Genomic DNA, 23,544 nt, shown 5'->3' with positions numbered 1-23,544 from the left:
TAGAAATAAATGGTTATTCTTTAAAATGATGGCAGTCTTGGAGGGGAAGACTGCCCCCCCCCCCGCATCACTACGATGTCGCTTTTTGTTTTCAAAGATCAAAAAGGAAAAAAGAAAAAGGAGACCAGTTTACCCGGCTAGAGAGGTGCTGGTGCCGCTGGGGCCCCGCAGCTGCAGGGACCGAGCAGGTAACCTGCTCTTTATCACCTGCGCGGGTTCCCGGGCCCCTGTGAACCCGGTCGCGATCGGCGATCGCGATCAAGTCACCTGAGTGTTGTGGGCATCCTGAGCACCAATGTGGCTTTTGGAGAGAGAGCCAAGGCCCCCTATTACACCTCCAACTGCAGTTGAAATCGGAGGCAGAGAGTGCTTTCTGGGTCCGCGCTCTGCCGGGCCTGGATCTGAACCGAGGCCGCTGCACCTTCGGGGCTGGGAGTCTGGGTAAGGAGGGAGGGACATTCCGTGAACCCCCTAACCCTGTTGAAAACTACTGAAAGTCGCTTCTGGGGTGCTTCGGCTGCCCCTCACCCACAGCCTCTTCCTAGGGAGGACTAGGAAAGAGTGCAGGTTCCTCGCCACTGCAGGAGGTGGAATCTATCCAGAGAAAGAAACTCTCAGGAGAAGCGCCCTCACAACCCAACAGTTCTCTTATTACCCGTTTTCCTGTCCTTCCCCTAAAAGATAAATGACAACCCCCCTCCCCCAAGAAGGAAGAAATGAGAAAAGTTCTCCAAGATGTGTGTTTTTAAATCTCAAACTAGGGACCTTTAAGGATTCCAGGATCTTGCCTAAGCCCTCCAGTGGGCACTGGTCATTCCTTCTATGTCATGCAAAACGTAGGGCAGCTAGACTATGCAGGGTTGGGTGTGCAATCTGGGAAAGACTGGGCGGCTGGGTAGAAATGTATGGAGACACCCAGTCCTTTTGGGAGCGAGGGGATGAATACGATTTTTAGGGAAGTGAGTCTCCTCCACCATCCATATGTAACTCTGGCCCTGCTGAACAGGGTCCGTGGGTACAGAAGGTAGAGGTGGCCCAAGGGCTGCTACTTAATCCATGTTTCTGAGAAATGGGTATGGACAGTTCCCTTGGCTATGGGAGAGTTGGGCAAGCCAGACCTGGATTGAGACTCCTGAATCTAGGAGTGGGCAACATTTTTTTTTCCAGCCCCCTGCCTGCCAGGTGTATCAACAAGCCAGACTGTGTGTATGCTGCAGGACTACGAAACGATGAGTTTGGAGAAAATTAATCTTTTGTAGACTTCAATGTCTCCTCAGCAAGAGCCCTTCAGAGGACTCTACTGCCAAAGCTGTGACAGCTCCATGTTTGGGAGCTTCTCTGGGTACCACAGGCTCTTTCTCTCTGGTCACCCTAACCACTTTTGAGAGCCACGCAGCCCTTACCTTTGGGCCCACTAGAAAGCTGAGTGTCTGGCCAAGAGCTAGGAACAAGCTAACAGACAGGAGAGAGGAAGAACGCCCCACCCAAAACAATGCCGGCGTCTGTGTCCCCTGCTGCTTTCAGTTGTGTCTTTCTTAGAGATAAATGAGGCTGCACTGGGCACCAGTGAACTCTGGGCTCTGTCCCGGTATAATTGAAACCCAGTATGGGTGCGGGGGGAGCACAGTAATGGATATTGTATTCAGATTAAGAAAACGTGTTCTAGGCAACCTGGGGACAGTTAGTTCAGCAGATTTGGAGGCACCCATCTTTCTTGGGCCTGTCAACCTTCCTGACAGTAGTAGCCATTGAATTTGCCATGCTCTCTCCCTTACAGTCTCCTCTTGTCCTCTCTGCCCCACATGCTCCCAGAGGGTAATACTCCCGAGACCTCAGGAGCTCTGGCATTTAATGACAAACACCAGAAAAATCAAATAAAAGTGAGTTCTTCAAAATGCCACTTTGAATCTTCAGGTGACGGCTGGAGACTGCGGTGTTTTTCTTTCATTCTCTTATTCTCTTAAAAGGCCTCTCTCTCTCTCTCTCTCTCTCTCTCTCTCTCTCTCTCTCTCTCTCTCTCTCTCTCTCAATTTCTGCTGTGGATCACTGAGGGGCTGTTTACATCCTAATCTAGAAAGATGGTATTGAAGAAAGAGGGGTGTGGGGTGGTCAAAATACCTGGGGGGTAAGAGTCAGCTCTGGCCTGTACCTTTAGATTCAGATTTTAAAAAGAAAAAAAGAAAAAAGAAATCCCAGCTCTTTCCTTGTAAATCCACTCCTGCTAGAGTAAGCAATAAGCAATACCCATTGTGCTACCCCTTATTAGATTGAGTAAAACACACACACACTCACATTCACACTCACACACTTGCACACATTCACACTCACACACACATACATACACATTCACACACTCATTCACACACACACACACAGAGAAGAGAGAGAGAGAGAGAGAGAGAGAGAGAGAGAGAGAGAGAGAGAGAACCTAGAGATATTGTTGTTGGGCTTGACATTAGGAAACCACAGTTCCTTTTCTAGAGGGAGGAGCTTAGAAGATGTATAAAACCGTCACCCTCCCCAGAAACCCCCCACACACACTTCTCTCTCCTTACTGCCCCCACTTCAACCTATTTGAATTACTAGCTAGGTTCAAATTTGCCATTTTGGGAGGCGATCCTCTTTGATGAGAGGTGAGTGCTAACACAAAGAATGCAGAGAGTGAAATCTCCCCACTTCACCTCTGCCAGAACCACATTTACATTAACAGGAGGTATAGTACACACGGGTGAGAACGGAAGAATGGCCTCCTAGAAACAGGAGGTAAACCAACCTGGCACCAACGCAAGCAAGGCTAAAGAGCCTGCTTCCTCAGGCTGAAGAGCAGGGACCCATTGTCTCCCTCAATCACCGCCTCAGACTCTGGCACTGGATTGCCCTGATCAATAATTTAGAAGGATGTTAGAGGACAGAGGACAGAGACAAACTCCTTACAGGAAAGGCGCGTCCTTATGAAACAAGGCAGGAGTTAGGACCCACAACTCCTCACTCTGGGTTCTTGCCTTAGAGTCGGAAGCAGATCCCAGGACATAGGGATCAGGAATACCCTTTTTTTTTTTTTTTTCTTAAGTGGCTTTGGAAAACTTAAGGGAAGGAGAAACTTGCAGCTGAGACCAAATGGGGCCAAGCAGAGAGTGTTTTTATCTCCCCCCCAGTCAAAGGGAGGAGGCAAAGGTGTTTGTTAGGACCCTGGGAAGTGGTATCCCCATCTGTCAAAATTAGTGGAAAAGTGTGTGTGTGTGTGTGGGGGGGTGAGTCGCAATGATTGGGGGCTGGAGACGGGAGTTAGAAAGAGTCCAGACCTCTAGGGAAAACAGACAGATAGCAAATCAAAAACTAAAAACCACAGAAGAGAACTGGGTGCTAGAGACAGGGGACCCAAGTGGATGAGAAGAACGGGATTTGGATGGGAAACCCAGAGAAGGTTCACACTTGTGCACTCAGAGAACTCTTTTTGGACAGGAACAGAGACACCAGGCTTGGGGGCGGGGGAGAAAGAAAAAGGAAGAAATGAAGAAAACAAAAGAGGGGGAAGGCTAGAGGGAGGGTAGGGAAAGAGGTGCTATTCTCTGCCCTGTTATCCAGCACAAAGGTTTGTGCACTAGGCAAATTTTCAAGGATGCTAACTAACCCATCCTCAGAGAACCAAGTCACTAGCCCAGGGAGCACCAAGCTCTCCCAGCAAGTTTTAGGGAGGAGGAGGTAAGGGAGACCCAGAATTCAGGCTCCATCTAAGGTGGACGGCTAGCATGCACAGGGGCGTTGGGCTGGGGAGTAGACAGGAGCTCTCTCACTCTCATGTTGTGCTGGCTGGGAGGGGACCTGAAGGGTTAAGGTACACCAGGTGTCCAGAGAGAGGCCAGGCTGGACCAGACAATAAAGAAATCCTGGGTCCCACCATAGAACAGAGGACGAGAATCCTACCCTGCCGCTCTGGGCAGTTTCAAAGTGTATCCGGGTCAAAGGGACTGAGATCCTAGGGTCAAATCAGCCAGGACATCAGGCCCCAAAGAGCCGCATCTGCCCTGCCAGGCTAATAAGAACTTCTTCCATAGAAAAGTTAGCGTCTTGACTACTTCTCCCAAATTCATCATCAGGCCCAGACCCCCCTACCCAGGAGAAGCTCTATGCCCTCCTGTCATCAAGCTATCCAATGTAGAGACACCTCCCGGACTGAACAAAGCTGTGTGGTGAACAGGAGCAAAGGTTTAAGAGGGCATAAGAGTGTAACAGCGTGTCTCTCTCGGAGTCCAGCCAGACCTCACACAAGCAAGCAAAGGGACTTTCTAGAGCAGTTACCTAGCCAACCACCCTGCTTACACCCCATCCTTCCCCTCTTTCCCCTCCCTCTCCCTTAAGTTTCAGATAAACACCATTCGGTCACAAAAGGGTCAGTGTGTCTGCCCCCCTATAAAGTGTGAGGCAGGAGGTGCCACAGAGAAAGTGGAATATTGCAGAGGCGCCTTCCCGTTCCTCTGGCTTGCCGACGCCTGCTGGGACATTTGACTGAGGCCGAGTAATCCCCTTCTCATCCCCCCTCCCACTTTTGAAGTCCTATATCTCCTCTTTTGCCGCAGAGCTGCTGGCGTTACAGTGTTTTTTAATCTTGTTCAAAATCCCAGGCCCTATATACTGCGAAGGAAAAAGAAAAAAAAAACTGCAAAAAGTGAGAGCTATTTCTCTAGCGACTTTCTAGGGTTCCCGTCCTTCAGCCAGTTCCCGATTCTTTTGGAGAGACTGGCTAAAATTCAACCAAGGAGTCTAGAAACAGAACCAGCCTGCACCAAGGGTCAGCAGCTGGAGGCTCACGAGGGGGCTCGAGGCGCGCTAACATTGTAGCTTCTCCCGGAGGCCAGGCCTGCCACAAGCCTGAGGAAGACGCTGGCCAATGTTTAACCCTAATGCAGTGGCCACCAGGCCCCTTTTGTTTGTTCGCAAATTAATCACCCGGCGCAAGGCCGGCGCCAGAGTGGGTTTATCACCCACCAGGAGGGGGGCGCGGCGGGCACGCAACGACGAAGAAGAGTTCGCACCTTCCCGCTTTTGATCCTGGCTTCGCCGCGGCCTCCCTGGCAGAACACGAGCCTCCAGGGGCAGCGTCTGGGAGGTCAGTCGTAATTGGCGGAAGTTTGTAGACCATTAGCAACATGTAGACATTTTCGATTCTGAATCCCCGCAAACTTTCCTCCACAGCCCCCCCCCCTTTCCCTGGCGCACTGAAGTGGGGGGGGGGTGGAAGCCAGAAGTGGCAAACTGGGGTGACCCCTGGGTTAAGTTAGAGCTACAGTCAAAAATAGGCAACTGAAGGGTGTTTGTGTGTGGGGTGATGTGAGGGTCAGAAATTGCTCTGGCTCCAACGCTGGAGCCAAAAAGCAAGGCCAGATATTTGCATGCAAAGTCAGCGAGCTCGCCTCGCGTTTGCAGAGCAGACCCCTGAGGCCAGAACGCTGGGTACCCGTTGCCAAGGTCTCTGGCTAGCCTGTGGACCCTCAGGGCACCGCGTGAGGTGACCAAGGGGTCAAACACACTGCAGTTGCACAGCGCTTTCTTGCACTCCACGCGGGAGCGCAGATTAATCGGCCAATACCGGTAAAGCAGATCTGGGTTCTAGGGGCTGCTCTGGCTAGAATAGCTAGGCAAGGAGGGGGAGGGGGAGCCTTCTGCCTGCGCAGAGAATCTGCGCTGACCTCGGTGGCCCGTGCTGAGAGGGCCCTGGCCTGGCCTCTTGCACTCTCGGCAATCTGGAACAGGGGCCTGGGGAAGGGGTGTTGTGAGCCACCGCCTTGGGTACCACCTCCTGTTTCGTTTCTCTCCCTCTTTCTCCCTTCTCAACCGTGAACACGGGAAGTCAGAGAAGGGGAAAGAAAGGGGCGAGATGGAGGGTCACACCAAGTTCAGAGAATGACTCTATTCTCATTGGCCGCACCATGGAAGAAATCGCAGGGCTGGCGCCAAACGCTCTTAACCTTGTACATCAAAACACGTAAGACTGGAAAAGCGCGTGGCCTCAAATGTCCTTCCCTACCTGGGGGAGGGAACGGCCTATTCACCCAGTAGCTGCTAGTTTGGACCTGCAGTTGGAAAAGGGGTCCTGGGTGAGGGAGAGTGGGTGGAGGTCCTCAAGGGAAAAATCTAGGCGCAAATGGTCCACACGGAAACCTTCAAAGCTTAATCTCTAGGCCCGGAAACCAGGCCCCTTTCTGTTCCTTTTCCAAGCAAAGGTCTTGTCCCAGGAAAACTAAAAATTCTGCTAAGATTGCCCTCCGTTTAAACTGGAATGCTAGCTCACCTCTACCCACAAACAAGGGCTGCAGGTTTGGGGCTGGGGGTCCTATAAGGTCACCAATCAAAGTCTGATCTGGCCTTCCTCCCACCCTAGGGTGAGCGGGGACCGAAGCCTCCCGACATCTGGATAGGGGGGTACGTTTCACGGTTTGTTTTTACAAATTCGCCCCCCAACTTCTGCTATGATAAGTCCCCGGGGTGGAGAGGAACAGAGGCACCCAGAGAGAAGTGTGATGCCTGGGGAAGATAGGAGGCTGGAGCACTTCCCCCAACCAGCTCTCCCAGCCCAGAGCGGCGGCTCCCCACCGAGCTGGCCCGGAGGTGAGAGCACGGGCTTGGACGAGACAGGCCCGCAGTTGGGGCACTCACTTGTTTCAGCGGCTTCGTTCTCTCTACACCCACACCCCCATCCGAGTGGAACACTGGTGTCCGCATCCGAATGGAAGAGGAACGGGGCTCAAAAGGGTCAGTAAATACATTTTTAAAAAAGAAAGGAGTCCACAACGCCGAGCGAGCGTAGACTGGGCCGGGCGCGCAGGCCTTGTACGTATTCGCGTGTGTTTTTCCGCGTGGGGCTCGGTCCCAGTGTGTCGGCGCGCATTCGGGCACAGATACCCAGGGGGCATTTGGTTTTCTGCACGTGGCTGCGGGTGGGGAGCACGCAGCGGGGAGAAAGATTTGTGGGATCCCCTGCGCTAGTGGCTCGGGAATCCGAAGCACCCCGGTTCACGAGAGGACTTGACTCAGAGGTGGCTGGGCGGCTCCACGTGGGGCTCCAGAGCTGCGCGAGCCTGGAGCTTTTGTTAAGGCTCATTGGCCGAAAGGGACGCTCCGCGGTCGGCTCGGCTAGCCCGGGGCCCGGGAAAGGGAAGAAGCTGCAGATCTGTACAAGAGAAGCGGCCGCAGGCTTGAGCTGTAGCGCTCGGAGCGCGCGAGAGGCGAGCGCCCCTGCCCGGCGCCTCGGAAGCCGGGCAAGCTGCCTGGCTCCCGCCCTCGCTCCCTCCCCCTTCCTCCCTGGCCCAGCCTCCTCCCCGGATCCCAAGGCTTGGATGGCTGAGGCCTTTCAGACGTGGGCTGAGCTGAGGAGCCGGGGCGAGCTCTCAGGCTGCTGCGAACTCTCTTCTGGATCAGCCACCTAGAGGCGACTTTGGTGAGCGCGCGGCGCCCTGGTGGCTCCCCGCCCTCCCCTCTGATCATGTTGACATAAACGCAGGACAGGCCGTAGTACCGCGCGGCGCAGCGACGTTCCAGTTTCCGACACCTTCTTTTTATAACTCGGCTCTATTCCCCCAGCACTCGACCTGTGAAAACCACGCCTATGCAGCCACACAATTGGTCCGAAAGCGTCAAAGAGCCAATCAACAAGCCTCGGGCTCCCGCAGCCCACAGCGCAGCCCGACCGTCCAGAGCCGCCGAGCAGACGCCCGGGGAATTCTAGAGGCGGAGGAGGGTGGCGAGGTGCTCGCTCTCTCTTTCTCTCTCTCCCTCCCTTTACTCGCCTACTCCAGCTCCCAACCGCTCCTCTCTCTTTTCCTTCTTTCCTATTTTTTTTTTTTTTGCACCCGTCTTCTTGATCGTCCCTCGCCCTGCGTGCCGGGACGCTGATTTTTTTTTTAATTTATTATTTTTAGGAAGGCGATTTCGCTCACGTTTTTTTAGCACAAGGAAGACAGCCGGGTCCCCGAGGCAGAAGATCGCAGGCACCCTTCGATCGCCACCCAGACACTGCACGCAGCCCGGAGCCAGAGAGGAGGATCACGAACCGAAGCCAGAGTCGCAGTTCGAGTTTTGAAAGCTCCGCTGGAAAGGGGCTTAAATCGCTTTTTTTTTTTTAAAGGAGAGACTTTTCCTCCCCCTTGATCTCGCTGCCTGTGAAAGCAAGAGTCTAGCTCAACTAAGACGCCTCCTGCGAGAAAGCCAGAGAAGAGCTAGGGGGCGGGGGAAGGAGTCGGAAAAAAAGGTTAAAAAAAAAGTCTCCGAGAACCTTGCGCTTTGGCAACAAAGAGCGTGGGAGCCGGGGAGCCACCCCGGGAAAGGGCTGCTGTGTCTATTTCCAGCTAAGCCACAGGGCTCGGGCGCCAGTCGAGCCCCTGCTTGCTGCTTGCCCTGCTGAAACCGACTTCCAGGAGCGGCTTTTCCAACACACTCCAGGCACCAGGACAGCCCCTGCAGCGGCTATGTCTCTTGATTTGTCGCCTCGTCCTCTTTAAAAGCGGCGTTCTCTTCCCCCCAAAGACACTTTCCCCCCTCCCTTTCGAACGCTTTATTGGTAATTTGCCCCCCTTTTAATTTTAAACAAAACTATGTGTCGCTGTTGAATTTTTTAATCATTATTTTTGCAAAGCAACAACAAAAGCGGAGCCAAGCCAGCAGCTGAGGACTGCTTCCCTGTCTGGAGTGGATGAGCCTCTCCATGAGAGATCCGGTTATCCCTGGGACAAGCATGGCCTATCATCCGTTCCTACCTCACCGGGCGCCGGACTTCGCCATGAGCGCGGTGCTGGGCCACCAGCCGCCTTTCTTCCCCGCGCTAACGCTGCCTCCCAACGGCGCCGCGGCGCTCTCGCTGCCCGGAGCCCTGGCCAAACCCATCATGGATCAGTTAGTGGGGGCTGCTGAGACCGGCATCCCTTTCTCATCCCTGGGACCCCAGGCACATCTGAGGCCTCTGAAGACCATGGAACCCGAAGAAGACGTAGAAGACGACCCCAAGGTGCACCTGGAGGCCAAGGAACTTTGGGACCAGTTTCACAAGCGGGGTACAGAGATGGTCATTACGAAGTCAGGAAGGTAAGTAAGTAATCAGTGGGGACCTCCTGCCCCAAAGCCGTCCGAAGTTTTTCATATCTCTTTTGTCTGTTTGCTTAAAACAGATTCTGGCTGACTGTTAACGTTTGAAACGAAAACTTCCTGTCCCCCCAAATATGTGGAGACTCCTGGGCCCTGCCTGAGGGTCAGGAAGTTTCAGCCTACCCGGGCCCTCTGCATGGTTCTTAGCGACCCGTAATCGGGGTTCCCTACAGAATACAGGGTGTTTTCCATTGAGGGAGACGCGCACTCGCGTCTTCAGGACTTGAGAAAAAGAAATCATCTTGTTGCAGGAAGGAGCCCGTGTATAAAGCCATTCTGAAATATCATTATTTCTGTTTGTTTTTTGTCTGTTTGATTTTTATTTCCCAAGACAGACCATAAAGCCCCTCTTAGACAGTAGTGGAAGACCTGTGGGAATTCCTCAGGCCCTCTCCTCTCTTCAGCCTTGTTTCTAGGGCTGAAGGGGGCCTAAACCCTGATGAGTGTGGGACAGAGAAACCAGTGGAAGAGGGAAGGACATTTAGGTTTCTTTCCCGTGGCCATCATACACGTCTGCACGCCCAGGGAAGCTGGAGCAGGCAGTTTTTACAATTAAGGTTATGTGTGTAGACCCAAGGAACTCACGAGGATATGCACCCTGTTTTTATGTTTGAATATTATTATTAATACTTTACGTAATGCTTAGTGTCCTTGCCTGACCGAAACAAACTTGTTAAGGACCCCAGGACTAGCATTTAAAAGAACTGATTTAAGGGGAAAAAAAAATCTAGGTAGTTAGCATTGAGGTTTATCAAGATACCAGTTGAAAGGGCTCAAAATTAAAACCCTACTTTTCAGTCTTCTTCCAAACTACTTGAGGCCAAAGTTTGGCATCGGGTCATTTCCCAACCCACAAGACATTTAGTCGGTTTTCATAACCGGGCACTTCCTTTTAAGTCAAAAGTCCAGAAAGCCAGCACTTCTGTGAAATTAAACAGCGGAGTCTTGCAGTGGCCTACAGAGTAGAGGAATGTGGTTTATAGCTTAAATCGTGGATGGGTTACCAGGCCCGGACGCTAGCCTGTCTCCAACCTCCGGTCAGAGAACTCACTGTAAAACACACACACACACACACACACACACACACACACACACACACACACTTTGGCAGCCTCAGTCCATAACTGGGCATTTATTTCCTCGATAATTCTTAATGTTTTCCCATCAACCAGCTGGTGGAAAATCCAAACTTTACAAACCATGGTTCTTTGGAACCCCGCTTCTAGCTGTTTCAGCTAAATAGAAAAAAAAAAAAAAAAACCACTTAAGAACCCATCAGACTTTATAAGAAGGCAATCTAAACAGTCACATAAGCAAACATTTTCTTTTTTTTTTTTTTTAAGAAATGGTAGATCCTCTTAGAGGAGGTTGATGTAATTAATTTGATTTGAGGCTTGGGATAGGAAAGCAATGAGGTATTGAGCAGTTTTAATGTTAGCGGGGGAAGTAAACAATTTCACTTGTTGTTGCCTTACGGACTCTCTGGTCCCAGCAGAAGGCGTTAAGCGTTTAGTCGGTGCCAAGCAACTCAGAAGCCATGTCCGAGGTCCTGAGCCGTTTTACAGAGTCTGATTTGTGTATTTCCCTTTTCTGTGCTCTTGTAGGCGAATGTTCCCTCCATTTAAAGTGAGGTGCTCTGGGCTGGATAAAAAGGCCAAGTATATTTTATTGATGGACATTATAGCTGCTGATGACTGTCGATATAAGTTTCACAATTCTCGGTGGATGGTGGCCGGTAAGGCAGACCCCGAAATGCCAAAAAGAATGTACATCCACCCGGACAGCCCCGCTACGGGGGAGCAATGGATGTCCAAAGTCGTCACTTTCCACAAACTGAAACTCACCAACAACATTTCGGATAAACACGGATTTGTAAGTTTCTTTGACCATCAGTAAGACTCTCTCGGGGAGGTCTGACTTCCTAGTCAATTCAGAATTTGGGCCCACACTCCTTTCTGCCTGTTGGTTGCTACCAGAACCAACTTTGTTAAATTTGCAACATAATTGCAAAGTGGGTGGGTGGGGGTGGTTGCTCCCTGGATAAAGGAAAACCTGACATTCTAGAAGAATTTACCGGAATAGCAATCAAAGAGCCTGGGTGGGTTCCGGACCTGGAGGTGTAGAGTCATACTAAGAATTAAAAAAGTTATGAATCGCTTTGTAAAGTTTTGTGATTGTACGGGGCTTGTTTTGCTTACAAACCTTATTTTATTTCTTTGAAATCAGCTATGTCATTTCTTGGGATAGTTGAATGTTCGAAGCCTCACCGTGTTGTTTCCGGGCGTATATTTCTTTTGCTAAAAAGGATTCGGGCCTGGGTGAAGGTCAGACTAGAAGCACGCTTAAACCTTTGGCGTTAGACAAAATATAATGGTGCGTGTGTACTGGGGAGTGCCTGAGGATTCCCAAGTACTCCAGTGTGCCTAGGGACTTAGGGAAAGACTTGGGTTGCCTGTGAAAGTCAGGCCAGGGGACCTTTGCCTATCCACGCCGCCCCTCCCCGACATTTCAATAGAATAAACAGTGATAAGCGAAGAATAAGCAGAAAGATTAGGCCCAGGAAGACGTGAATGGCTCAGAAATATCTAAAGCGGACAGGGATTGCATTTGAAACCCTTGATTTGATTAGGGCATAAATATTTCTCTCTAGAGCTCAGCCTCTCAAAGCCTTAAGTGGATTGGGCTTGTCAATTAGTGGGCGCTTAAACTACTGAATCATTTTGTAAATTAAAATGCATGTTTTTCTCTGTCTTTTAAGACTTTGGCCTTCCCAAGCGATCACGCAACGTGGCAGGGGAATTATAGTTTTGGGACCCAGGTAGGCTAGGGTACAAGGTACTAATGAATATGTAGAGGGTGGGGTGGGGGGGCACGAATTCTGCCGAGGAGCAATTTCGGAGTCTCCAGAAGATAACATCTGTGGAGTGAAACGTACCCCAAGGAGGCGGGCTTTGGTCCCAGCCGTGGGGACGATGTCGGCTTTGGCAGGGAATAAGGATGTCATTTGCCCTGGCGAGGTCTTCTCCTTCTCTTTTAACGTGCGTGTCCCCGTCCCTGCTCCCACAGACTATACTAAACTCCATGCACAAGTACCAGCCGCGGTTCCACATCGTCAGAGCCAACGACATTCTGAAACTGCCTTACAGTACCTTCCGCACATACCTGTTCCCGGAAACAGAATTCATCGCCGTGACTGCCTATCAGAATGACAAGGTAACCAACCCACAGGGCCTCTCTCTCTCTCTCTCTCTCTCTCTCTCTCTCTCTCTCCCTCCCTCCCTCCCTCCCTCCCTCCCTCTTTCTCTTTCTCTCTTGATGCCGCCTCTAACCTTGCTCCCTATTGAGGCTGAGGGCTGAGAGAGTTAACCAGGGCCTTGGGCAAAGAGTCTGGAATTTTCTTGTGCGACTGACTCGACTGGGAAGAGAGGAGGCCTGATTTCCTTTCGAAGGGGAGGAACAGGACTCAGAGCTGGGAGATTGATGCTTGTGGTATAACAGATGGCTGTTCCAATCTCTGGGGCTTGTCTCCTGCTGTTTCCTAGTTCCTCCTCTTCAGGAGGAAGGAAGGGGGGGAGAGAGAGAGGGAGAGAGAGAGAGAGAGAGAGAGAGAGAGAGAGAGAGAGAGAGAGGAGAGAGAGAGGAGAGAGGAAAAAGGGGGAAAAAATGAGTACTGAAAGAAACCAGCTAGCAGTTTAAGGTGAAAAGCATCTGGGACCAAATGGGATGGCTTCTCCACTCATAGCCAGAGATCCTGAATTAGATGATTTGTTTTTATTACTTTTTATGCTGGTAGGCGGTGGCGTTGTGTGTGTGTGTGGTGTTTCTCTCTCTCTCTCTCTCTCTCTCTCTCTCTCTCTCTCTCTCTCTCTCGTGTGTGTGTGTGTGTGTGTGTGTGTGTGTGTGTGTGTGTGTGTGTGTGTGGTGTGTACAGACACCTTGATACAGGGCTATTATGTTAATTGAGCCATCTGAGGCTTTGAACCTAAAGGTGGACAGAGTCACTAGGTCATCTTAAAGGTTTTCTCCTCTATGCGACCTGAAGCTCAGGATTAAGAAGGGCTCCCCAAGGAGGCCAGGCCTGGAATCTGCAGTTCTCCTGGCCTGAAGGTCAAGGAAACAAACACACAGAGGCCCAAAGAGGAGTGTTCCTTAGTGACTGGCTAGCATGGAACTTGGTGGTTGTGGATAGGAGGGGAGGGGTCGAGGGCCCTCGGTGAACTTCACTTGAGCCCTGGACCTCAGGGAAAGTCCGGTTTACCTGGCAACACCTTGTCCTTTGAACTCGAACTCGTGGCCACTGTCCCTGGCCCCTGGACACTGATCCTTATGTTTCCCTAGGCTGAGTGAGAAGTCACCACCTGTTCCTCTTAGTATCTCCAGCAAAACCTACTGTCTGGCCTCCCTTAAAGAGCAGAACCCAAAAGCAATGCACAAGTTCTCACCTCCCCCGTAACAGGATACATAGTTTTTCTATGAAGAGAGGAGGTCTTTAAGATAGCAATCTGCAAAAAAATGCAAGGCCCCTCTAGACCCAGAATCCTGTGATAGTTGTATCAATTAAGTTGTTACTTTAATGACTTAAAAAAAAAAAATCAGAGTCCCGGGTCCTTCTCTACCTCCTGTTGGTGGTGGTTTAAAAAAGAAAACAAACAAGAACCATAACATAAATGAAACAAATATTATCACCAGTAGCCATTCCTTTTTTTAAACCTGTAAAAAAAACCTTCAGTATTAAAATTCCCTCGACTCCATTCTTGCCTCTGCGGGGGCTGGGGGGGTCACTCTAGTGCAAGGTAGTGAAACCCCATAATTAATTTTATTAGATTCACAGCAAAGGTTTTGGGGTGTGTGTGTGTGTGTGTGTGTGTACATACATGCATGTATGTGATTGGAGGTTGGAAAGCAGCAGGAAGTGGCATTTTAACACACTTCATAATTAATTAAGATGCATTAAAAAAAACAAAACAGAAGCTACTAACTCAGATCTATGGGCTGTGCCTCTTGGCTGTTTTGCGGTAGTCTCATTTCTAAATCTAAACTGTCCAAGGGAAGGAATTTCTGCGGATAATTTCAGTGAGGAATCCTTGCTTGGCTGCCAGGACGGGTGTAGGTTGCTACAGTCTTTTTGATGGTTCCTGCTACCATTCTCCACAGAGCATCCCTGAGATCCTTTGGGCAGTCGCATTTGTAGAGGAAGACTGGGGAGTTGGGGCAAGGGGGCAGGTTTAGAACATTCTAGAAGGTGAAACTAATGTCCGCCTTGCTTGTGTGTCTCCTCTAGATAACCCAGTTAAAAATAGACAACAATCCTTTTGCGAAAGGTTTTCGAGATACTGGCAATGGCAGGAGAGAGAAAAGGTGAGTGAAGAAGACTTTTAGTTTAGGGGATAATTGAAGGAAGTCCTTTCCCTGGGCTCACACTTGGAAGTCTGAGGAAGAAGTGGGGGCGCAAGATAACTTGGATTGAGAAGAATGGGAGGGCATCAGCTCCATAGTGGCCCAGGTAGAGAATGCTCTCTGCTTCTTGCTGCCTTTAAAGGAACCAAGGCTATATTGCTGTTCTGACCAGAAAAGGGTTTCGGAGATCGGAGAGTGGAAACAGATTGTAGTTCGGTATTCTTCCTGAGAAAGACTCAAGAAGGGACCAAACTATTCACAGATTATTCTAGAGTCTTTGCAACCTGAAGTCCCAGATTGGACCAGCCTTGAGTTAAGGCCCCCTGAAGAGTCCAGGGCACCTCCCCCCTCCCTCCTTCCTGGGTTCTCTGCATCTTTTGCTTTGGGTAAACAGTTGGACACTATAGACCACACCCGTGCGCCCCCCCCCCCATTTTCAAAGATTTTTCTACAAACTATGTATCAATTTTTAAACTTTATTCCCTTGGGGTCTGAGCATTAAAAAATCATTTGTAAGCCCGGCCTGGTGGTACACCTTTAATCCCAGCAGACGCAGGTGCATCTCTGTGAGTTCAAGGCCATCCCCGTTGGTCTACAGATCAAGCTACCACTGAGAAACACTGTCTTGAAAGCAAAAAAATAACTTCTATCATCAAAACAAATGTTGGTGGACTGATTGTAGTTGGGTGTACCATGAATGAATGTTTCCTGCCCATCTTAACACTGGTGCAGGAGTTTGGGCTAGGCGTCCACCGGCACCCTCTCTACTGTAAGGCTGGTGTGTGACTGTCCCCAACCAACTCTAACCTCTGTCCTGAGGTTTTAAACAAATTTTCCAGGCCAAGTTTTTTCCTAATGCATAGTCGTCCCTGCTAAACAGGCAAGAACAATGCTGGGGTCTGTGTTGTGTGGCCACCGTGGGATCAGAACATGTCACTGGGTTCACGTAGGGCAGAAGGGAGAGGTGTGTGCCACTCAGGAAAGGGGGGGGGGAGAAAACAAAAGGGACACAGAGGTACCATTCTCTAACTGATGATGGGGTGTGGGTCCCCTGTTACAGAAAGCAGCTCACTCTGCAGTCCATGAGGGTGTTTGATGAGAGGCACAAGAAGGAGACCGGAACTTCTGATGAGTCCTCCAGTGAGCAGGCGGCCTTCAACTGCTTTGCCCAGGCCTCCTCTCCCGCTGTGTCCACCGTGGGGACCTCCAACCTCAAAGGTAAGCCTGGCTCTCCCTGCCACCACCAAACTCCAGGGTTTCTTGGCCCTGAGGCCTTAGGAGTTAGGGAAGGGCCTGAACCAGCAGGCTCACTTTCCAGGTAGGGTAGGCCTTTCTAGAATTTGCAGATACGTCATTTGAAGAGGGGGGTAGCATAGGAGAACTTGGAACACCCTCCCCTGCAGTCCCATTTGGCTGATATGTGTGCATCCATGTCCAGTTGGCAAGGCAGTTTTACAAAGCACCTGGAGCACCTCTCTCTGTCCTTCTGTCTGTCTTTGCCTCTGCGCCCTTCTGTCCTCTTTCCAGTCATCCAGCTGAATTCTGGGTGAGCAAGTGTTCTACAGGGTCCCTTGAAGGCCTCAACCACCCACTACCTGTGAAGGTGATAGAAGAGAAGGGACAGCCTGTGGGGGAGGAGACCAAGCCTTGGAGGGGAGGTTCAGCTTTGGAGAGGCAGGGTAGGGGTAGAAAAGGTGGTTTGACTTTCAAGTCAGTTTTTCTGTTTAAAGAGCAAGTGACGTTTATTTTGAAAGACAGCTCTCAACGGGAAGAAACCTGTTTTTTAAGTAAAATAAAGGGAAAGTTTTTTTTTAAATATCTTCAATCCATTTAAGCTTTTAACATAAAGTGGGGTTCACGTTTCTTTTTCGTTTTCCTTCTCTGGGAGGACACCCACAGAGGAGGGTGTGGTGGAAGAGAGGTGGAAAAGGAAAAAAAAGAGATCTTATTGTCCCACCAGCCTTCTCTGTGGGAACTGAGACTCAGAAGGCTCCTGGCGAAGGCTCCTGGCGAGGGCGTTCGTTTCTGCCTGAGCCCATTCAGATTGTCAGGATTCATTCCAAACAAATCCTTCCCAAATTATTCACAAATTTGTGGAAGTGCCTGACCTCTGTCACTCCCTGAGCCAAAGACTTTGAAGGTAACCGGAATGTACTACAAGGGAGTGCTGAGGTCACGGGTTTACATCCTTGGGAAAAAAAAAAGCGAATTTGCAATCCAATAGAGATGCTAGAGAAACCTTTGGCTCGGTGAAGGCCTGTCTTTCTGGTTTTGTTTTGTTTTAAAGTAGAAGCATTACAATAAGAAAAGCTGCCAATGGGTGGCCTGAATGGAGTAGGTTGAACACTTGTGATTCTTCTGGAAGTGTAAAGGTGTAATGGCCACCATTATCATCATCCCATTTTACAGAAAGGGAAAATGAAGGCTGGGAGTGGTGCAATCGGGATTACACAGCCTATAAACTGCCCAGTGGGGAGTCTTGTTCTTGATATACTTTCACTCTGTAGTCAAGGCTGTCCCCCTGTCTCAGATTCCCCAGTGTTGGCACGGCACCGCGCCTGGCAGGGGTTTGGGGGTGGGGTTTAAACTAGGAAAGGACATTGACCATCGGTTCCCCTTGCCTTTTCCTCGCCTCCCCAAGATCTGTGTCCCAGCGAAGCCGAGAGTGACGCCGAGGCTGAAAGCAAGGAGGAGCATGGCCCCGAGGCCTGCGACACGGCCAAGATTTCCACCACCACAGCGGAGGAGCCGGGCCGCGACAAGGGCAGTCCAGCCACCAGGGCGCAGCTGTTCCCCGCGGAGCCCAGCCGGGCCCGAGACACTGCGCGTCTGGACAAGGCATCGCCAGACTCGCGCCACAGCCCGGCCACCATCTCGTCTAGCACCCGAGTTCCGGGAGCGGATGAGCACAGGAGCCCCGGACGCGAGGGTCCGGTGTCGGCCAAGGTGGATGAGGCTCGAGCGCTGCCGGCCAAGGACGCCTTTGCTCCGCTGTCGGTGCAGACAGACGCCACCGCGCATCTGACGCAGGGGCCCCTCCCGGGCTTGGGTTTCGCCCCGGGCCTTGCTGGCCAGCAGTTCTTCAACGGGCACCCTCTCTTCCTGCACCCGGGCCAGTTTGCCATGGGCGGCGCCTTCTCCAGCATGGCTGCAGGCATGGGGCCCCTGCTGGCCACAGTATCCGGGGCATCCACCGGCGTCTCAGGCCTCGATTCCACAGCCATGGCCTCGGCTGCTGCAGCTCAGGGACTGTCCGGGGCGTCAGCTGCCACCCTGCCCTTCCACCTCCAACAACACGTTCTGGCCTCCCAGGTATTGCTCCTGCCTGCCCGCCCGCCCCTCACCAGTTCAAACCAGTCTCTTAGTCCCAGTCTCTTGCCTAGGAGCCTTAGCCTAGTAATTCATGCTAATAACTATTAGAATATCTTATTGACCGTCAGTCAGGGTGTAGCATCTATCCCAGGAGCCATCGTGACCCCCCACGCCCCCAAGGTCCTCCTTAAATTGTTTCCCTGTAACTTAGGCTGTGCCTAGTTTAGACCCATACTATTAGCTTTAAGACAAGTTTGGCTCATTTGATGGTGAGCCCAGAGAGGTTGAATCCCTTGGCTCAGGTCACACAGCTGATCCTTTGGTGGAGTGGAGCCTTGCCTGACTCTCCAGGGACCTCTTTTGATTGCTTCTTCCAGACAATTTGTTTCTCCTCTCCAGGCTCCTAGCCACTACTAAACCAGGAAGGGCCTAGGGTGCGGGGAAGGGAAGTGACTGAGTCCCCGGGTGAGAATTTGGTCGAGAGTGAGCAAGCCTTCTCCCTAGTTCAAAGCCTTTTCTCCTCCACCCCACTCCCAAACAGCCCAGCCCTGTCTCCAAAGGGTTAATGGGTTGCACGCACGTGGGAATGGCCAAGGAGGGAGGGGCTGTCAAGCCTGTATGTGTGTGTGTGTGTGTGTGTGTGTGTGTGTGTGTGTGTGTGTTTCAGACAGCTGTGCCTGTGCACGGAAAGGCTCCGAGAGAAGGCTCTGAACCCAGTGGGAAGCCTCTCTGGCTCCCCCCCCCCAACCCCGCCAGCCTTTCTCCCACCTTTTGTTTTGTCTGAGCCTATCCGTCTCCCTTGCCTGACCCAAAAGGCACGTGGTCCTCCTCACCGGGGGAAGATGGAGCCGAGAAAAGGGCTAGCCTCTAACTTACCACGAACCCTACCTCGCTGCACTTTCCCCCACCCCCACCCCCACCCCCACCCCAGACGGGCAGGTGACAGGTTGAGGACCGGCAGCCAGAACAGACTAGTCTATCGGCAGCCCCAGGTAAAGGACACGCCCCGGGCTCTGGCATTCAAATCTCGATTCTGTGTGCCTTCCTGCCCCACCCCCGATCTGCCTCAGTCTCCCGCCTGGAAACTAGCCTCCTCCGAGGCTGGGTGCTTGCTATCTTAATATTTAACACCTTTTTACTCCCCCCCACTCCCAATTTTACATTGGTTTTTTTTTTTTTTCTCCTTCCTTTACCTGGGAAAGATCTAGGGGAGAGAGTGGAAGAGAGGATGGTACCGTGTGCACCAGAGTTTTTAACTCTAGCCTCTTTGGTGGAAGGCCTCGCAGAGGCCACTCAACAGGTGCAGCTGCTTGCCCTCCTGAGAACTTGTTAATAGCCCTGAGGGTCAGGCACCATGGATGACATATTGTGGAAGATTTAATAGCCAGGAACTCTCCCATCTATTAACCCCTTGGTTTAGCATGCAACCTAGGGAAAAAGTATTGTCCCTCCACTCCTCCAAAACAGGTGGCTTGCCCCAGATAGCAGGAGGTGGAGGAGAGGGGTTCCCCCCACCCACTCTCTTGACCCCCTATGTTTTTTCTCTCTCTTCCCCAGGGTTTGGCCATGTCGCCTTTTGGGAGCCTGTTTCCTTACCCCTACACATACATGGCTGCAGCTGCTGCGGCCTCCTCCGCGGCCGCCTCCAGCTCCGTGCACCGCCACCCGTTCCTCAATTTGAACAGCATGCGCCCCAGGCTGCGTTACAGCCCGTATTCCATCCCAGTCCCGGTGCCTGATAGCAGCAGCTTGCTGGCCACTGCGTTACCGTCCATGGCTTCCGCTGCGGGGCCCCTAGACGGCAAATCGGCGGTCCTGGCAGCCAGCCCAGCCTCGGTGGCTGTGGACTCCGGGTCGGAACTGAATAGCCGCTCATCCACGCTGTCCTCCGGCTCAGTGTCCTTGTCACCCAAACTCTGCTCCGAGAAGGAGGCGGCTACCAGCGAACTGCAGAGCATCCAGCGACTGGTCAGTGGCTTGGAAGCCAAGCCAGACAGGTCCTGCAGCGGGTCCCCTTAAAAAAAGAAAACAAAAAGCAAAACCCGCCCTCCTCCCTAAGGTCTCTCCATTCCAGTTTGGTCAAATCTGCCAGTGCACTTTGTTAGATGTAAAATAAACCACGGGCCTTCCACATGGGGTGACCCCCGCCCCCAATCTCTTTCAGTTTTGTCTGGGAAGGAGAATTACAGCCCTTCCAGAGAGCGTGCTAGAGACCACAGGCCCTGTCGTCTTGGGCTGTGTAACCAGGCTGCTGTCGCTTTGAGCCGAGGGACTGAAGGGGGCAAACAGGCTTTTGTGTCTAGAGCGACTTCTGCGCAGGCTGTTGTGGAAGCTGGGGCTGAAGAACAAGGTAGCCAGCCCGGCCAGGAGCACGAGTCTTTGAGAGACTTCACCCGAATCTTTCCCCTTTTCCCCTTCGTGTGTTCAGTGGAAACAGTCTCCCCCTAAACAAACCAACAAACAAAACCAATATGGGGGTGGGGGGGAGAAGTTCCGTGGAACTGTCTATGAAGACTGAAACTCAAACGAATTGCTGAGTACTTCGTTGGGGCAGGGAGAGGAGGGCCTTACCCTTGCCCGGTCTATATTAAAGGAATCCTGTGTCTTTTTTTTTTTTTTTTTAAACATTGTGATGGTTTAAGAGCCGATGCTGGCTTCTTTTTTTGCATGTTACAGTTTTCTGGGTTTTATTTTGGATTTCTTTTTTTTTTCCTTTTACGGAAAAAGAACGGAAGTCCCATCCTCAACATTGCTCACGTTGGCAACCGGGAGGAAGTGGGGTGAAAGGGGGAGCCACGGGCGTGAAACCAACGGAGTTTATTTTATCTGAAGCGCTGTAGAGGGCTTTCGTGTGCCTGTTGGACCATTAGTTCCTTTTAACTGTATATGCAATAACAAGGTTTTAAAAGAAATAATAAAGAGGAAACAACGACTATTGGACAAAGTATTTATGTAATTATTTGATATCTCTTGTAAATACGTGGAATATGACTGCTCAGAAAGTTAAACTTTAATTTATTGAATTGTACATAGCTGGATGTAAATAGGAACGTGTCTGTCAGGTTTTATTCTTGTTTTGCCTTTTGGGTTTTATTTCCAGGTCAGGAGATGGCAAATCCACACTAACAAGCATAGACTTCTATATCCACATCTCCGTGCTTTCAAGTAAATCTGGCTGCAAAGTTTTGGTTTTTTTTTTTTTTTTTTCTTACTGGAGGGGTGGGGTCGGAGTACTCTTTCCTATTTTCACCAAAATTGGGGAGGAATTCCACTTGAAATTCCCTAAACCCTTGACACCCCCAGAGGGGTTGAGATTGTTGGGGGGGGGGCAGCCCACCCTAAAAACTTTCCTGATTTTTTTCATAGACTCTGACATCTTCTAACTCAAGTAAGGTTTTCATTGTTCAACTTGATGGCGGTTTTTTTTTTTTTTTTGATTGGTGTATGGAAAGGGACTGGGTTCAAACAACCGTGAAAGGCAAAACAAAACAAAAAACTAAAAAAAAACAAAAACAAAAAAACAAAAAAATAACAAAAAAAACAAAAAAAAAACCAAGAAGGCGTATTTTGTGTTTAGTCCTCGATGAGTTTTCTGTAATTCTCCTCCTCTTTAAGAACATCACTGAAATTTCAATAAATTTTTATTGAAATGAGTTTTGACGTTGTGTTAATGATTTCTTCAAGAGTGTCTTTCAAACTTGGAAAGATAGAAGGGGATCTTTCTGCCTGCTCCCTTCCTCCCCTCTTTAAATAATAATTAAGACCACCCCCACCCCTCCCAGCAACCTAAAATGAGATGTCACTCAAGTTAAAAGGCTGAAAACAAGCCCCTTGCTCAGGCCAAGGGGGGCCACGTTGATTTGAAAATATTTTCCCTTTAATTTAGGGCGCAGAGCGGGGAGAGAGGAAAGGGACCTGATTAGATTTCGTAAAGAGGAACTTCATATACTTCAGTTTTAATGGGAGAAGATTTTTACCCTGTGTTCAAAGTCGGCTCTCTCCCCTTAACAGGAATCCGACCGGAAGTAAGAGCTAAGAAGGGTTTTCGCTTTTAATTCGTTTTTCCCTTTTGTGACATGGATCAGAAAGCAAAATAAATAAAGTCGCCTACACCCACGGAACCTAGCACAGGAAAAGGCTAAGCAGACTCCCTTATTCACGGACATTCAGGGCAGGGGTACTCCCCGTGAGAGGCAAGGTACTTTGGGAGCTCAGTGGGACCTCCAAGGCAAAAGGCACCCGGGAAGCTGCCATCTCGTCCCCATAACCAGTCCCGAGGCAGTTAGGCAAGTTATCTTCTTGGAGTTCAATTTATCTTTGAATCTTTCAATAATCTACGTGTTTACCTATGTAAATGTATATGTATAAACGGTGAGGCCTCTGTCAGTCTTTCGGTCTCCCCACCCTCCAGGATCCTCTCGGGGCCTATGTGTGTGTTGGAGGGGGGTGACGAGGGAATGCTCTAAAGTTAGCCCTTAGGACTTGCTTGCCCTGGGGGCCTTGACTCAAAGACCCAGCCGGAGCCTGCCTGGCGGCTGACTTGCCCCCAACCCCCATCCCGGAGCCCGCCAGCCGGGGCCCTACGTCCCTGTCACCTTCAGGCCTCTTGAATGGCGAGTCATGAGGGGGCCCCTCCCCTCCCCTCCGGTGTTTGGAAGAGGATCCAGCTTTAGACCTTGGAGGGGCGGGCAAGGCCCCCTTTTCTAGTCCAGGCACGTGGGGACCCCCACTGCTTCTCCCCAGCTGTCTAGGGAGGGGGAGAAAACAACCGGAGAGAGGGGACTGCAGAGTGCTTAAGGGGACCTGGGGACGAGGGAGGCCGGTCCTTCCTCCCGGGGACCAAAACTCTTCGCTGTCCGCCCTGGGAAGGTGGTAGTTGGCTCACGGCCTCCGGCTGCGCGAGCTCCCAAATTGGGGAGAAAATAGCTCGGTTTCAACTGCGGAGAAAGCAGAAACCAAAGCAAACCGAACTTGCTTGGTTTTCTCAGCCGGATTTTCTCCCCCATCTTTTCTCCTCCATCCCTCAAATTTGGGGACAGTGCCCAAACCTGTTCCCGGCCCCTCCTAGGACTCCCTTCTCTCTCTCTCTTTTTTTTCCTCTTCCCTTTTAATCTCTGCTGTATCTTACTTATATATAGTGCTGTTAATGTGTAACTCTTGTGGCGCTGATGGACCGGGGGTGACCCGCTCATAATCTCTCTGGATTTCTGTGCCTGTTACTCACCTGGCGCCGGTCGCAATCTCGCCGCGGGCTTTATGGTGGTGGTGGCGGCGGCTGCCGAGGCCACTCAGGGCCGGCGCCTGGGTCTTTTTTTTTTTTTTTCTTTTCTTTTTTCTCCCTGGCTTCGAGTGCCACCTGTCTGTCTCACCCACGAATGCGCCCTGCCTAACTGTGGCTGGCTGGCACCCCAGAGCCTTCGGGATTCTGGAACGTGGGGTCTTCTCGGCGCCCCTTTCTCGCATCACCACCTCCAGCCTGACATACCCTCCCCGAAGCCACCCCGCCCCACTCCCACCCCCATCAGAAGACGAGCCAAGCCTTTCATCTATCCCTATGTGGGCCTCTGATAAGATTTCCAAAGGGTTTTTGGAAAGTCAAGGAGGGACTGCAGTTCCTTATTCTCTCTGTGTGGAAATGTGGAGATACAGGAGGGGGTAACCTGAATGGAGGAGATAAAAAGACACCCCTCCCCCCGAAAT

At 51.0% G+C, this 23,544-nt stretch overlaps 1 protein-coding gene across 6 annotated transcripts; it reads left to right on the top strand.

The window, feature by feature from the left end:
• The first annotated feature begins 6,384 nt into the window (after positions 1 to 6,384).
• On the top strand, positions 6,385 to 21,497 carry Tbx3 (T-box transcription factor 3). 6 transcript variants are annotated; one of them, XM_063271423.1, is made up of 9 exons: positions 6,385 to 6,750; positions 7,579 to 7,743; positions 7,917 to 9,075; positions 10,740 to 11,007; positions 12,202 to 12,348; positions 14,417 to 14,493; positions 15,593 to 15,750; positions 17,174 to 17,844; positions 19,402 to 21,497. In XM_063271423.1, exons 3-9 carry the CDS (start codon positions 8,687 to 8,689, stop codon positions 19,861 to 19,863), a joined length of 2,172 nt encoding a protein of 723 aa, XP_063127493.1. In that variant the 5' UTR covers positions 6,385 to 6,750; positions 7,579 to 7,743; positions 7,917 to 8,686; the 3' UTR covers positions 19,864 to 21,497.
• Positions 21,498 to 23,544: the final 2,047 nt, after the last annotated feature.

This window comes from Rattus norvegicus, chromosome 12 (assembly GCF_036323735.1).
Source record: "Rattus norvegicus strain BN/NHsdMcwi chromosome 12, GRCr8, whole genome shotgun sequence".
Classification (NCBI taxonomy): Eukaryota; Metazoa; Chordata; class Mammalia; order Rodentia; family Muridae; genus Rattus; species Rattus norvegicus.
The sequence above is the reverse complement of the archived record's forward strand: the minus strand, read 5'-3'. Positions and strand labels throughout refer to the sequence as shown.

Bases quoted from the DNA above. Each gene is read 5' to 3' on its own strand.
- Tbx3 (XM_006249416.5), top strand. From the start codon at position 8,687: ATGAGCCTCTCCATGAGAGATCCGGTTATCCCTGGGACAAGCATGGCC. The intron at 11,008-11,893 runs GTAAGTTTCTTT...CTGTCTTTTAAG, and splicing joins TTTCGGATAAACACGGATTT to ACTTTGGCCTTCCCAAGCGA. The intron at 15,751-17,173 runs GTAAGCCTGGCT...CGCCTCCCCAAG, and splicing joins GGGGACCTCCAACCTCAAAG to ATCTGTGTCCCAGCGAAGCC.